Here is a 16,197-nt window from a genome sequence, read left to right as displayed (position 1 = left end):
TTCAATTAACCCAGTAGGCTGTGTGATTCTGCAGAATCAATGCAAAAACTGAATGCAAAAGAAAAAGAAATTAATGTGTTTGTTATTAGGAATACATGAGGACATTAATCTGTTTTTTACCACAAACCCAAAGCAACATCAGGTTTTAAGAGTGGGAAAAAAAAACCCTGAGTGGTTTTTACCTCATATAGACATGAGTCAAAACCCAAAGCCTCAAAATCTGATCTTATTAAAAAAGGAGGGTGAGCTGTGAGGTTTTTGTTTTCCTTTATTTTGGCAGCAAGGTAGAGACAGGAGAGAGTGAAGCTTTGGCAAGTGGTGGGGTTTAGGACATGGGAGGAAAGAAGAGGACAAAGGAGAGAGAAAAACAACTGCTTGGAGTCTAGTCTTCTGGTTCAAATACACCTTAGCAGCTCTGGCTGGAAAGCAGATTCAGAAGTGGAAAGAATTTCTGGATCCAGATCAAGACAGCAGAAATATCTTAATCTTTTCAGGGCCATAATCTCCTGAGAAGGCTTGTGAGAATTTGATCCTGTCATTCCCAAACTAGAATCTTAAAACTGATTTGGACCAGAGCTACAGTTGGTTTGAAAATGTTATTTCTTCTTCCTGTGGAAAAAAAAAAAAGAAACAAAAATGGAAAAAAAGATCAGCCAAACCCAAAGTGCATGGACTCATTACAAGCTCAGGAAATCAACTCTATTTAAATCTCTTTCAGCACCACTCTCCAACTTTAATAGTGCGTGTGTGGAGGCAAATATTACACAGCAGTTCATCCTCTCTTCCTGGTCCCCTGCCTCCCTGCCCCCACCCCAATCGTAGCTCTACATCTAAATGGTCACTGGTTTTTTTTTCTTATTAGTCTTGTCAAGACTTTCTCTCACTAACCACCATTTTCATTCTTTTCAGCATTGGTCACTGATATCTTTTTTTGTGGTCTTTATTATCACACCAATGCACTCTCGTGTTTATTTCAGTCCCCACTTCGCTGACCTCTCTGGTGTCAGATTCCAATGCTACTCATTCCTCTCTTATCATCTGCCTTGCCCTTCCCTTATTTTATCTTCTCTCTTCCAGTCTTCTAACATTCAGGATGGAGTATCTCAATGCTAGCTGAGTTCACCCAACTTTATCTTTGACATTCTCTCACACTGCTGGGTCTCTCATAAGAATATGCATGCTTAGGAAGGAAGGACTTCTGTCCTGAGAGCCGGTTTTCCATCCCTGACTGGAGTCAGGGTGTTCACTTAGCCAATCTGTCACTAAGGCCCCAATGTCAGTGCATGCCTGGTGGGTTGACCTTGGTTCACAGGTGAAGGTAAATACAAGAGGATCATCTTACCATCAACGGGCAAAACAGACTGGACTTAGAAATGTAAATTTAATTTATTGCCAATTAAAATCCAGACTGATGGTGAGAATCAAAGACAAAAATTAATCAGCTTCTTCTCTCTCACTTCCTTCTCTCATTTTCTTCCCCAGGCTCAACTTCACTCCCTCATTCCCAACTCCTCTACTCCTTTCCTACCAAGCAGTGCAGGAGAGTGAGGACAGCAGGTTATGGCATCAGTCTGTAACAGCTCCTCTCTGTTGCTCCTTCCCCTTCACACTGCTCCCCTGCTCCAGTGTGGGTCTTCTTCATAGGCTGCAGTCCTTCAGGAGCAACCTGCTCCAGTGTGGGCTATCCACAGCCTTCAGTTCCTTCAGTCAGTATCCATCTGCTCCAGCATGTGGTCCTCTGTGGGATGCAGGGCAATTTCTGCTCTGATGCCTGGAGCTCCTCCTTCCTTTCTTTCATCTGATCTTGGTGCCCACAGAGCTGTTTCTCACTGTTCTTTTCATCACATCTCACTGCCCATGCAGTGTTTTGGCCTTTCTTAAATGCTTTCCCTGAGGTTTTGCCATCGTGGCTGAGAGGCTGAGCTGTACCCTGTGGTAAGTTTGATGGAGCTGCTTGGAATCAGCTTGAATCAGCCTCTGCATAGCCCCTTCCTCACAGAAGCCACCTCTGCAGTCTCCCTTTTCACCAAAACCTTGACACCAATACCCAGTACCACACCCTTTTACTATTATTCTATTATTACAAAGCTCTAAGTTCCAGCATCAGCAAGTCTATCCTGTTTTCTAAATCACTAGCAATGTCTTCTGCAGGTGTATTCACTGATCTGTTTCGATGGTTCCGTGATTCTCTGCATGTTGCCATGTTGTCAATGGAGGAGCATTTGCAGAATTAAGGAGCATTTGCAGAATTATCACCCTGGTCCATGTTCTGATCTGGAAGTGGTGTAAACAGGAGTTTCCCAAGGGACACTGAAAGCCTGACTATTCTGAGCAAATATATCTAGTATTTTTAATGTCCCTGTAAGATTGCTAATGATGATGGGCTATTTGTGGCACCTTTCTTCTGCAATACTGCTGTCTTTGAGAAATGCATAGCTGCAGGGCTTTTTGACCTGGCAGTAAACGAAGAATTTCCACTATGGCCATTTACTCAATTTCCAATGTCTTACATGTCAAACATCATAGGAATGGAAAGAAGAGTCTCCTACTGAATATTATTAATTTTGTCTTATTTCAGTATCAAATAATTATTTATTTAAAGTACTAAATGAGAGCTTCCTACAATGCTGATGGATCATCGTTTTGCCATAGATTTTCCCCTTTTTCCATTCACAGACACAAGCTGCCTTTTGGTCTTGATTTATACAATGAGAACTAGTCATTTTTCTACTAGTTTTCCAGTCAACTGACAGAAAAACACTGTATTCAATGTACTCTGATTAGTCAAAGCCCATTGCATTGTCTTTGCCTTAGTGAACTTCTCTGAGGACCCAATATGCTTTGAAAATTTCAGTCTCTGCTGAGGACTTATGATTAACCACTTCCATTTATGTTCTTTATTTTTAACCTTAGTTTAGATAGACCCACAGGGTAATTAATAGGGAAAAGAATTACTATCTTTCCTCAGCAGTACTCATTAGCAATTACATTTAAACTACAATTGCTGACTTCTAAGTCACAGTTGCTGCAAATGTATGTTTTGGTCACAGAATCACAGAATCACCAGGTTGGAAAGGACCCACTAGATCATTGAGTCCAACCATTCCTAACACTCCCTAAACCCTAAGCACTTCATCCACCCTTTCCTTAAACACCTCCAGGGAAGGCAACTCGACCACCTCCCTGGGCAGCCTGTTCCAGTGCCCAATGACTCTTTCTGTGAAGAATTTTTTTCTGATATCCAACGTGAACCTCCCCTGACGGAGCTTGAGGCCATTCCCTCTTGTCCTGTCCTCAGTCACTTGGGAGAAGAGGCCAGCTCGCTCCTCTCCACAACCTCCTTTCAGGTAGTTGTAGAGAGTAATAAGGTCTCCCCTCAGCCTCCTCTTCTCCAGGCTAAACAACCCCAGCTCTCTCAGCTGGTCCTCATAAGACTTGTTCTCCAGCCCCCTCACCAGCTTTGTTGCTCTTCTCTGGACATGCTCCAGAGTCTCAACATCCTTCTTGTGGTGAGGGGTCCAGAACTGAACACAGTATTCAAGGTGCGGTCTCACCAGTGCCGAGTACAGAGGGAGAATCACCTCCCTGGACCTGCTGGCGACCCCATTTCTCGTATCAGCTCTGCACATTTTATCATGTTTTCTTGAGTATCAGAATGAGGTAAGAGACTTTCTAATGTGAAGAAACTTTCCTGTAAACAGGATCATTGACGAATATTTGACACACAGAGCAGTTGTAGTTTTCCATATTTTTGTCTTATCTGTATCCACGCTGCCTAGCAGCCTGTCAGTTTAGTATATAATTAATAGCCAAATAACGTGGGAGCGATTAACTCAGGGTCTGAATGATTTCATTTGTATTTGCCGCAGGCTGTCAACAAGCACAAGTGAAGACTCCACACTCTAAACATAGAGGCTACTGCTCCAGTGATCACAGCAGAAGCAGTCTACCAACTCAGATTGCACTGGGATTCATGATATTTTTATACGAAGTTAGGCCCTTCTAGTTTCCTACTAGTATTCTGCAGAGGTGACATTTGTAAGAAAGCAGAGCAATCCCTATTTGCCTGAATAATCTAAATAAAAAATGTTTGTCAAGAGTTTTGAGGTTAAGAAATGTAGGGCAACGTGACAGAATGGTGTGGTGCTTATCTTTTCTCATTACAAACAGAAGACTGTAAGATTACAAAAAGACAGCATTGGTGTAAACCCAACCTGAGAACTAACCCCAAACCGTCACCCTGGGGGCAAGTGAAATTATGACCATGGCACTGAGGTTAACCACAGGAAAAGAGAAGCAGGGCAAAAGTGTGACACCACTGACCCACCCCAGCCATGGCTTCTCACCTGGTGATTTTATCATAAATTTACAATATTTAATGTTCTCCTTAATACCTTACCTTCTGGGACACCGTAAATCTTAGATCTTATAAAGGGGATAAAAGGCTTTCTATCACTTGCATTTCTGTGGGAAAGCTTGAATGGTAAGGAGTTCAAAACTGTAAGGCACACTAAAAAATCTTAATTATTTATTATTAAAATGACTGAAAACACTCTATGACTTTCAAAAATATCTGAAGATCTTGGAATATTTGATGATAATGTTTGACAATTTAGGATTTTATAGTATTATCAGCCACTTATATGTTGTGCCAGTAGTTTACTGGCCATTTAATGAGAGGCAAACACAAGGGTAGAAAGTAGGCCATTTCTCAAACATGTTAAAAGAACTACATACAATACATCCAGCAAAACAGAACCTAAAGCTGAATGATACGTAACATTATTTCTACAACATATGCTGATATATATGCTAGAAGAAAAGTGATCAACACTAGATAGTGATGAAAACAGTTAATATTTAGCTCATTTGTAGGTACAAATGAGTACCTTGTTTCTGGGAGGAGCCATGGAAATATGCCATGGGAAAGCATGAAGGCAGGGGAACTGGGTTATACATGGATTGCATTTTATCTGCCCATGCAAAGGTGAACAAAGGCTATTGTTTTGATTATTCTTATGGATCAGGCTAAAACTGATCCTCAGGACTTCCATAAAGAAAGGACTCACTATCTCCTCTATGTGAACATTCAGTTCATGTGGTCATGTTATTTGTTCTCTTTAACAAGTACGTGTTTCACATGCTCTAGAGGTAATCAAGCTTTGGAATGAAATAAATCCCTCAACTGAGGAGAAAGATGAAAACCAGTCCTCTGAGTAATTCTGTCTCATCAGCCAATTTTAAATGCTAATGACTTATTGCACATGACTTATTGCTCTCAACAACTACCTGAAAGGAGGCTGTAGAGAGGTGGGTGCTGGTCTCTTCTCCCAACTGACAGGTGATAAGGGGGAACAGCCTCAAGGTGTGCCAGGGGAGGTTCAGTCTGGACATCAGGAACAAAATTTTCACAGAAAGGATTCATTAGGCACTGGCAGAGGCTGTCCAGGGAGGTGGTTGAGTCACCATCTCTGGAGGTATCTAAAAGATGGGTAGATGAGGTACTCAAGAACACGGTTTAATGGCAGATAGGAATGGTTGGACTCGCTGATTGAAGCGGTCTTCTCCAGCCTAGTGATTCTATGATTCTTGCTTGAAGGCAGAGTAAGATATATAATACCCTTTATTAAAAGAGTGCTGAAAATCCTCCTGTACTGTCTCCTCCACTGTGCAAAGATGTATATCAGCAGTTTCACTAATGAAACAGAAAAAAAGATTCAAGATCTTTTCCTACAGTCAGTTTCCCTTCAGTGTAGTATCTGAAGTATCTTTAATGCAATGCACAACAGGCAGCTACATAAAATTTAACATTAAAAGGTCAATGCAGTAGCATAGCATGTCACGAATCACTGCTGAGTAGAAGATGTATTGTCATTCTGTAAGTGTGATAAAACATTTCCCTCCAAGACTCAAAACACATTATAGTTTATATATGTGGGCGAGTTCTCCCTGCAAATTCTGAGCAGGCTGATAGATTTGGTGAGAGAAACTGGCAAGATGACATCTTTGGAGATGGAGGCACTGTCTTCCCAGCTGGGCACCAGGATGGAAAGCTCTTTCCTTGCAGAGAGCCCTTTTTCAGGGTGGCGTAGCTGATTTTGAAAGCTCCATTGTCAAGAAGGCAAAACATTAGCTAGAAACAATGGGCAAGATCCTAGCCATGTTGATTAACAGCAGGAGTAAATTCCACTAATAAACTTCAACTTGCAAGTCAGCAAGAACACATCTGTTCCAGTTGATTTCTGACTCTTTCGTAATAATATGTATTTTTCAGAGCACTACAAAAAACATTACTGACCAACAGGCTTTCTTAATAAAACCAAACAAATTTGGCAGCCCAGTTTTGTCTTCTTTAAAGGAAAACAGTATCCATTTCACTGAGGTCAGCAACACAAGGAATAGAAAGAACAGAAAGTATGAATTGATTCTGACTATAATGCAGAAAACTTTTAAAAAAAAAGGTTTTGATTGACATTTCTGAGCTTTGTCCTGGGGGCAACTGTAATTAAATTATTCATGACACCAATAGTGTACAAGGCACATAAAAGACTTTAATCCATTTACTTGATCTATAGAAATTTAATCAACAGGAAAAATATGATTAAAACATCTCCTTGGTACAGACAGTTGTGCTATATGATTGCTCTCTGAAACCAGCAGGCATTTCTGGATGCTTATGCATTATGATAGGTACTAACATTTGGCCCCAACATAGAAGAAATGAATCAAGCACCCATTTGGATCCTTCTTAAATGCAGTGGTGGATGACCTCAATATCCCTTCCTTCAACTCACTCTGAAGATTTTTTTGAAGCAAAATTGTCTTGTAAACTGCGCATACACATTACGGCTGATATTTATATTACATATTGATACAATAAAAATGAATACATTTTGGTGCTGGTCCTGCTTGCAGTTATTTGCATTCTTTTGAGTAGTCTTTTCATTCATGAAATTTGTAACTATCAGTCTTCCATAGATCTTCTCCACTGCTGTCTTGAGCTTACAGGAATTTTTATTCCAGTCTCTGCAAATGAAAAATTATTTTGTCTGAGACCTAAACACATTTCTTATTCCCAAGAAGATAAATAAATGATACATTATCTTTGAACATAACATCTGGATTCCTTTCCATTTTAATTGGCAAACATTTAAAGGCTTTTCCACTGTGTATATAACTTTGTTTTTAATATTTGTCAACAATCAAGCAAGAATATGTTCACCATCGTGCTACAGTTTTATCCCTAGTGAGCACCATTGCTCTACAGAAGTTCCCAAAACATTATGTCCAGGATGTCCAGGAATCTCTATTGACATTTATATTATACTAATATCAATACAAATGCATTTGGGTCTCAACACGTCAACTTTGCAATGCTATTAAGCTTTACAAAGCATAAACTTTTATTTTGAGGTTCTAGACTTCATTTTGAACTGATTCTCATGCAGTATTATTTTCTAAGTGACAAGACCCTCCTGTTAAATTGTCAACGTCCTGACAGAAAGCACTGTTAAGCTTGAGAAGCTCTGAATTCTGAAACCAATTACTCTTTAAACTGCACAGCAGATATGTGAATCTTCACCTTTCTTTTTTTCTTGACTCATTTTGCTGTTTACATCTGAAAAGTCTGTACGTTCAGATGAGTATTCTCTAAAGGATTCAGAACCCCCAGTCTGCACTTCTCATTTGAATCTGTCATCCCTCTCTATTCTCTGAAATCACATTTTTTCTCCCACAACTGGTTACAGAGGTCCTTAGGAGCTTAGAACTCCTCCTTTTGTTTCACCATCATGCTAATAAAAAGTTATGAAAACATTGTTCCTTTTGCCCTAGATTAAAAAACATGAAAAACATGCAAAAGATGCTTAAAGACACAAGAGTTGCAAAATTCTACATAGACAGTTTTCTGAAATAATCATGCTTTCCAATGTCAATGTTATTGATTCAAACAGATTAAATGCAGGTCTTATGTATTCAGGCAACTGCTGAAATCCTTGGCTGCTGACACACCAGGACAGTTTTTGACTCATTCTAACAATAATCCAGAACAAAAGCAACATGCTCTCATCTGTATGACTCTTTAACCCTAACAAACTCAATAAGATTCACCCAGCTATTTCATCAAACTACTATCCAGCTGTGAACTACATCAGCCAGTTGAATTTGCAGAAGATGGACCATTTCATAGTGACCTCATTTTCTTTGTCAATTAAAGCTAGCAGTCAAAGGGATATAAAACAAATAGTAGCACCATACATTTACCTTCATGTTTCCACTACTGTCAAGCTTGATACTAAAATGGACTGATTTATATCTTTGTGATAGTGATTGTGTTGATTTTGTTTCTAATAGGCAATTCAGCAGGGAATATTATGGATTCGCTATTAGCTCCAATCTACCAAGGGAGAAATAACTTATCGCATCAAGAATATGAAATACATTCTACTTAGCAGTGATATAGTAATAACGAGACACACATATCCCCTCACGAGCATCTCAGCCAATAGGTTATCCCTGTTCTCCACTATACTGTGAACAGAACAAATGACGACATTTTCTTCATAGAATTGATCATGAAAACGGATCTTGAAATAAGTTCTCAGTACATTTCCAGAACTCTACAAAGACAAAGCTCTGTATGTTATATTCTTTGTAGCAGCAATTGCAAAAAATGTGAGGAAGCATGAAATTTTGAGCTGGAAACAAATAACAGCAGAAATCCTGCTGACCTCCTGGAAGCAAGAACTTCACACACGCTTTCTAAATATGTAATCTATGGTCACAATAAAAGAGTGGGATGTTTAAGTAATGGAATTCTTAAAATTATTGCCATGAAAACAGAGATTGACCACATATCATCACAACCAGCTATCTATCAGAAAATTTATGTAGCAAAATCAATATGAAGTCTTAACCGATTCCCTAATTTGGTAGTAGTATAAGAACTGAAACATCCTTCAAAGTTCACTCAGCAAAAACTATTCTTTTGATCTCTTGGCTGAAGGGCCTCCCACCATTACATTGAAGAGTGGACCAGTTAGGACAAGCTTCATCTTAAACTCAGAGAAGTGCAAATCCCTTCGGCATTTGTGAGAAGACAAAATATTTTAACTTGAAGAAAGAGAATGAATGTTAATGACTTGTCATTAGTGATCTATACCTGTTGGAACAGATATGTTACCAAAGCTGGGGGGAAAAAAAAGAAAAAGGAGATAAATTTGTAGCATTTTGTTAAAAATTGATTTAGAGTATGTGTATTAAAAAACATTTCATTTTTTTTACTACCGTTTACTGTCAACCTGTTTAAACATACCATCTGTGTATCTTATTATACATGCCAGACAATGGAAAGCATCTAAAAAATGCTAGTTTTGTAAGTCTGAAGTGTGAAGAATTACAGGCAATGTAAACAAATATGAATCTCTGACGCATATTAAAATTGTTGTAATTACACAACATTTAGGATGTGGATGAATTACTCATACCAAATTTATCACAGGAAATTACAGTTATTGTTATTAGCACAAGATAATAATTACTATCATAACAGGCATGCTGTACCACTGAAACGTGATACAAGTTTAAAATACACACTATATAATAAACAAGATCAACCAAAAAATATCAATCATCTTTGTGTTGCTAAATACTGTGCTGTCACCAACGTCTACAGTTGGGTCTCACCACTTCTGGGTCATTACTGTAGGTCTTTATAACGTAATGCTAGCAATGCTTCCCGCAGAAATATAAACACCATAACCTACCACATGGCGAAAGGCATAAAGCAAGACTGACCTTTTGCTCCACATATAAGTTAGTTCGATGAGGGCATTTTTAGCTACTACATCACTGTGGCAAGTGAACTGGTTAGGTAATGTCTACAATGAGAGGTCTACACACCTCAGCGCTTTCCTTTAGCTAATGAAGCATACGCTTTCAAAGGCAAATACAAAACTTGAGCCAAAAAGAGTGCAACTCAGCTGGCTTCCCCATGATATTCACCTGTTCAAATGTGACCCAAATTCAGCAGCAGTATTAACAGTTTAACGCGGGCGTAAAAATTAGTAAAGCCATTGATTCCTGAAGCCTTAGAGGAACAGTATTCTTGGACAGATCATGGAAAACTTTTTTTCCTACCAGTTCCTGCAAGTAGATTGAATTGAATTGAATTGAAGGCCCAAATTATACCCATTTGAAAATGTTTTCCAGACTAATCTTTCTTTGGTACATTTATAATCAATTGCTGAAAAATGAATGTCACATATTTTATAAAATATTTCTCGACAGTATTCAGAATTGCCCTGTAAAATCTTTTCAAACAATCTCATCCACACGTTAGTAACTCCTGCAACAGCTTACAACACCTAAACCAGCTGAAGCAAACTATGTATTTCAGGTAGCTCAGTGTAGGCTGCAACACAGCTGGGGAAGAAGGAAGATGTACATACCTAGTGAGACCATGCTGTGCCCTGTGCCAATTCCATTTGATAAATGCACTGACACTATACATGATCTGAAAGCGAGTATAGATTATATCTGCCCCCTATGATGAATAACTTTTATCAGTTGCCATTTCCTGCCAGGAAACAAAATGAACTTTTATCACATATTCCCTCCATCCAAGGAGTGGGGGAAAAAAATCTGTAAGCTCAAATATGTGGATATAAAAAATACACAGTGGAAAAGGAGGGTGTAGAGTCCTGTAAGGGAGTTTCAGTGTGGAGAGGAATTAGGCCCTTTAAGGTCATGTCTACATGGATAATTTCAGACAGTCAGGAATTAAAATTGCCATTTACTGAGCTGGCAAGACATGAAGTGTCTTTTGATCACATGCCAATGTAAAGATGTACAAAAATCTCAAAACACTAATGTGATCTCAGACCCTGGAATGACTACTGCTTTTTCTTTGTTCTGCCTTCTTACGATGGAGTGAAAGAATTCAATGCTTCAAGGAATTCAAGTGTCATTTGTTGATGAGATTCTTAGAGCAAGGGAAAAACTCAAATATTCCCCATACCTTAACTATGGACAGCATAAAAAAGTGTGGCAAATGATTTCTTCTTTGTTAATAACTTATACACACATAGTCTCAGAGCTAATCTAGAATTCTGTCATGGAAGCAGAGAGGGAGCAAATAGAAACGTATGGAAGTATAACACAAGTGTATCAGAATATTCAGTATTAACTCAGTAAACTATTGGTTACAAATCCGATTGTGCTGATCTTTGTTATAGACCATCAAGTAGAAGTGTTAAAATAGAATGCGCCTGACAGCAACAAAAGACACTGGCTCTACTGTTACCTTGTCTTTTAGGTAACATTTAATACACACATTTGATTGTTTTAAATGCATCTTTACATAAGAAGACTTAAGGTTTATATTAACATAAAGCATACAATCATATACATACACAACACGTCTATTATATGAGCTTTAGCGATGTTCTAGACTGCAAAATCACTAGCTTAAACATTTTAGTTCTTGCATTTTGATTATAATGATTAGTTCTAGGGCTTCTTTTTCCTCCCATTACATATCAGTCTTGCTATGCTTCAGAGGCAGAAAAAGTTCTACCCTATAGGGTTTTCTCTTATATGTCATTCTTGAATTTGTATGCAGGAATAACAAAATAATAATGATGAAGTCTGGGTTTTGTAAACTTCTCCCTGACTTCTCTCTTCCCACACTTGCACAAACTGTGTTCTCTTATAGTTAGGCAGAAATAATGAAAAATAAAATTTAGCTTTAAAACTTTGGATGTGATGGAGGTTATCACATACTCCAAAGCTTGCATACTGGATATGTCTTTTTCTGCTGGATAACTAAATTTCTTCTCTGAAACTTGGGAGTTTTGAATGTAATCCAACTGGTCTTGTATGTCTGTGGTCTAATTCTGCAGTTTTGCTTGAAGGGTAGAGAGCAAGATTAAAGGAGTAAAACTGTCGAAGGTAAGAAAAAGTACCTACAGTTCTCTTTGCCAACCACAATATTCAAGAGCTGAGATTAAACAACACATGATGTTCTAATGGGAAAGATACACCACAGCTGCCAGTGAAATCTTACTGACTCAAATCACTTCTCCAACAAGTGCTTTTACATATTGTTGCAAGCCAGAATACAAACCTCTTTAGTAGGAGAATGCTGATATACCACTAAGGCTCTGGCTTTAATGGGAAACACTTTGAAGTCTTTAGTAAAAAGGAATATTATTCAATGTACGAGCCTAGAAGTAAAAAGAAGAATGTTCACCTAGGAATCTGCTCATACCACATTTCCATAATTTAATAAAGATTGTGAGATAATCAGTTTCGTTTTACACTGTCTCTACTTTCCACAAAATCCTATGTGGACATCTGTGTCATCTTCAGTGCAGTTAAGAAATACAAGAATTCCACCGACTTAGGAATGATAAATAAGTAGGAGACTCATTGATACTATTTTTTTTGTCTGCAAGAAGAAATGGAAACTGATCAGTCAATCAATAAATATCAAAACGAAGCCTAGATGTTCATCCATTTGTGAGATCATAATCTATTTAACGCAGCATTATTTACTTCTTCAGTGAACCTTTCCATATAGAAGACAAAATCTTTGCTTTTGATTACAAAAATGAAGCACAGAAAAATATTTAAGTAAAAACCTATACTGTCTGCAACACATATCTTATAATGCCAAATACATATGTAACCATTTGGTGTTCCCTTATTGCCATAAAAAAAGGAATTGATGAAAAGTGATTGCTGATGCAAAAAAACAGCTCAGAAAATCCCAACCCCACCACTAAATAGGAAGAACGACACTAAAAAATATCCACAAGTCCCCCATTGAATCACAAGCTCATCATAAGAGATATCATTCTCAGTTTATTTACATTCCTAAGCACGAACATTTATTTTCCTGTATTTGAGTCAGAACTTTTTTACAACTAAGGCCCCAAATCTACAATCAATAGAGTGTAGGCACAGAAACTGCCTTCCATGCTGCTGTAAAGAAGACTAGAAAGATCTACAACTTAATCCAAAGTCCAATAACGTCAGTGGGGAGTTTTTCTACTTCCTTTAATGCGCTTAGAAAGGGCATCTGAGGTCAGCAAGCTGCACTCCTTATTCTGTCAGAAATTCCACTGAGGCAGTGTAGTATCATTCTCCACATAATTACATACATCTTCTTCCTGAAACTGAGGTCAGTCACATTAATTGTACTTTCATGAGAAAATGCCTTTCTAGCTTTATAAAACAGAAATGAAATACATACTATACATTGGTTGTGGCAAAGTTTTGCACTCTAAAAAGACGCACCATTTAGTTTTTAATTTTTTTCCATTCGTTGAGCTAGAGTTGTTTATAAATAACTAAAGAAATGCCTGTCAACACCCTCATGTTTCAGTACTGACTCTTCTGTTATACATGAAAATTAGTAAGAAATAATAAGCTCCTCAGGCGCACCTGAGGCAATGCACTTAGACACATAGTTTAGAAACAAAATCTATATTGAATCTATACTGAATTAAATAGTTTCTCCATTTTTTAAAATACCAAAAATATTCATAAATTAGATGAATACATGATGCCATATTTAAAATAGACACAACATGGAAATGTTTCATCATTGCTGCAGTTGTCTAGAATTTCAATCATTGGCTATTAGAAATTAGAAGGAAATAAAAATCATAAGTCAAAATAATTTTTCTCAGGGAATCTCTTCCCCTCCCAAATTTGTAACCTGATAATAGCAGTAAACTAAGTAAATAAATAAATGAACATAATCCACAATTACTTCTATCAAGCATAGTTTCAGATCAATCTTGAATCAATGATACAATCCCAAATGATTGAAATATTTTTGTCATTTGCTGGATTGAGCTTTGCAGCTCCACAAATCATACTGTATCAGTGGTACTGAAAATGTCAGTCTCTGTGTTTTCCTCCGTAGTGGTTGACTCTTCTTTCAATAAAACGCTTAACTGTTTCTGTGCACATGACAGGAAAAGTTCCAAACTACACAGACTTCTCTGACGGACAACTTGATCAAGCTGTTGAAATAAAAAAAAAAAAAACAACCAAAAGATCAGCTTTAAGAGAACATGGAAATAAATGCTAGGGTTGCCAGCAAAAATTCAACCCTATTCAGCAGCAAAAATGTAACAACGACAAAGAACTTAAGTAAATGTGTGTAATTTAGTAGCAACCTTTTAATGAAGTATTTGAGTTTCTTCAAAATAAAATGTACATAAGGCTAAAATTAACTAACCATCAGCTGTCAAATTCTACACAAGAAACTGGAAAATGCTTAACAGTCTAGTTGCCACACTAGATAAATCCCCACAGCATCTCTTAAAATTGCAGCTGTTGCATACTGCCTCTGCTTTAAAATGAATACTGCATACACCTGCACATTCAAAAATTCAAAGTCTACTGTTAACTTAGATGCAAGTATGTTTAAATAGTTCCCAGAGGAAATGTGGTAATATTTTCTGGCTGCTTTGTTTATTCCAACATTTTATGGGAGTCCCCTACTGTCAAATAATGTGAATTTTGTACTTAGTTGCAGTAAAGACAATGGCCCTTTCTTCCTCATCAAAAAAAAGGTAGGAACACAGTAACAAGATTTGGTAGGTTATATCATATAAGAGGTGTAAAAATACAGTTCACGAAAATGAATTTTCTTAGTATCATAACATTAATGAATAAAATGCACTGGAGAATTCCTTTTGTTTGAATTTTAAAGTTCCAATGTCAAACAAATAATATCACAATGGAGAGATGTTTTCAATTTGACTATACTTCAATCAGCCACAAATTCAACTAAATGCATATATAACAATGACACACAGTGAGACTGAAAGGTAGAGGTACAAGGCTAGTAAGACATAAAAGCTATGTCACTGAAGACAAAGGGAGTAATGGAATTTGAAAGAAATCCAGCTCTGCATTTCTGTCTGTTGTGCACAGGCAATGTCTCGAACTCTGTCACACCAGCAAAATGCTAATGCAAGACCATGCAGCCTAGGAGACCATAGCAACTAGCCTAGCAGACTGCTAGCAACCACCTGAAAACAGCTGTATTTGTTTTTTAAATATATCATGCTTCACATATCTAGCACTCACAGCTTTAATTATAGCTTTCAAGAAAAACTCTGATTCTGTGGTATTTCTCTGCACATATATGCTCATCGTTCAGCAGTCCAGTTAGCTGCTCTAACAATCACTTGAATGGACATTTTGGTTTTTAACAGATATACTCTAAAAATATATTAATACAGAATGCAAGGCGAAGTTAGTTATACCATCCGACTTCACCGTGAAAATTAAATCATAGTATAGATGCAGTTCTGTGATTGAATACACAAAGGGAAACATTTTTATGACTCTGTGCTTTGCTGCTCTTTAAGTTCCACTAAAATGCAAAACCAGGCTCTGGTAGTTTGAATCTTTTGGCATTTTGTTTCAACAGAGATGATGAATATGTCAAATCTAGTCACAAGCAGAATACACACATATTTTCTAGAAGCCACGCAATCATAAGACTCTCCTTTAGTAATATTCCTGCTTGCACTTCTCCACTGGAGCACCTCACATATGAGGACAGGCTGAGAGAGTTGGGGTTGTTCAGACTGAAGTGGTGACCCTATATGGACCTTCCAGTACCTGAAGGGGTAAGAAAGCTGTGGAGGGACTGTTTACAAAGGCTTGTAGTGAGGACTAGGGGGAATAGCTATAAATGGGAGAGAGGCAGATTTAGATTAGACATAAGGAGGAATTTCTTCATGATGAGAGTAGTGAGGCACTGGCACAGGTTGCCCAGGGAAGTTGTGGATGCTCCATTCCTGGAGTGCTCAAGGCCAGGCTGCATGTGGCCTTGGGCAGCCTGATCTAGTGAGAAATGTCCCTGTCCATGGCAGGGGTGTTTGGAAACAGAAGCTCTTTAATTTCCCTTCCAACCCAAACTATTCTATGATTCTCTGATTTCCAGGTGTTGTGCAAATTTTTGTATCTCATAACAAAAGCAGACATTAGTGCTCCATATATACCCTGATGTGAACCTAGCCCACTGATTTACAACAGATTTTAAAGCAAATCTAGATCAAATAAATTTCAGAAAAGCCTGCTCTTGATATATCTAAGTAACAGCTGCTACTGACAAGAAAATGTAAGACTTCAAAACAGCAAACTAAGCTCTAAAGAAGCTGTGTTTAG

The 16,197-nt window shown here is 37.8% G+C and overlaps 1 protein-coding gene across 5 annotated transcripts in view; it reads right to left on the bottom strand.

Moving 5' to 3' along the window:
* Positions 1-305: 305 nt before the first annotated feature.
* CCDC91 (coiled-coil domain containing 91) overlaps positions 306-16,197 on the bottom strand; it is a 144,130-nt gene continuing 128,238 nt past the window's right edge. For 3 of the 5 annotated variants that reach the window (XM_054076364.1, XM_054076376.1, XM_054076384.1), the window contains one exon: positions 7,033-14,033. In XM_054076364.1, coding sequence (XP_053932339.1) covers positions 13,961-14,033 — 73 coding nt within the window. In that variant the 3' untranslated portion in view covers positions 7,033-13,960. The other 2 variants (XM_054076394.1, XM_054076404.1) reach the window with 2 other exon arrangements.

The sequence above is a fragment of the Cuculus canorus genome, chromosome 1 (assembly GCF_017976375.1).
Source record: "Cuculus canorus isolate bCucCan1 chromosome 1, bCucCan1.pri, whole genome shotgun sequence".
Lineage (NCBI taxonomy): Eukaryota > Metazoa > Chordata > Aves > Cuculiformes > Cuculidae > Cuculus > Cuculus canorus.
Note: the sequence above shows the minus strand (reverse complement) of the source record. Positions and strands in the feature narration are given on the sequence as shown.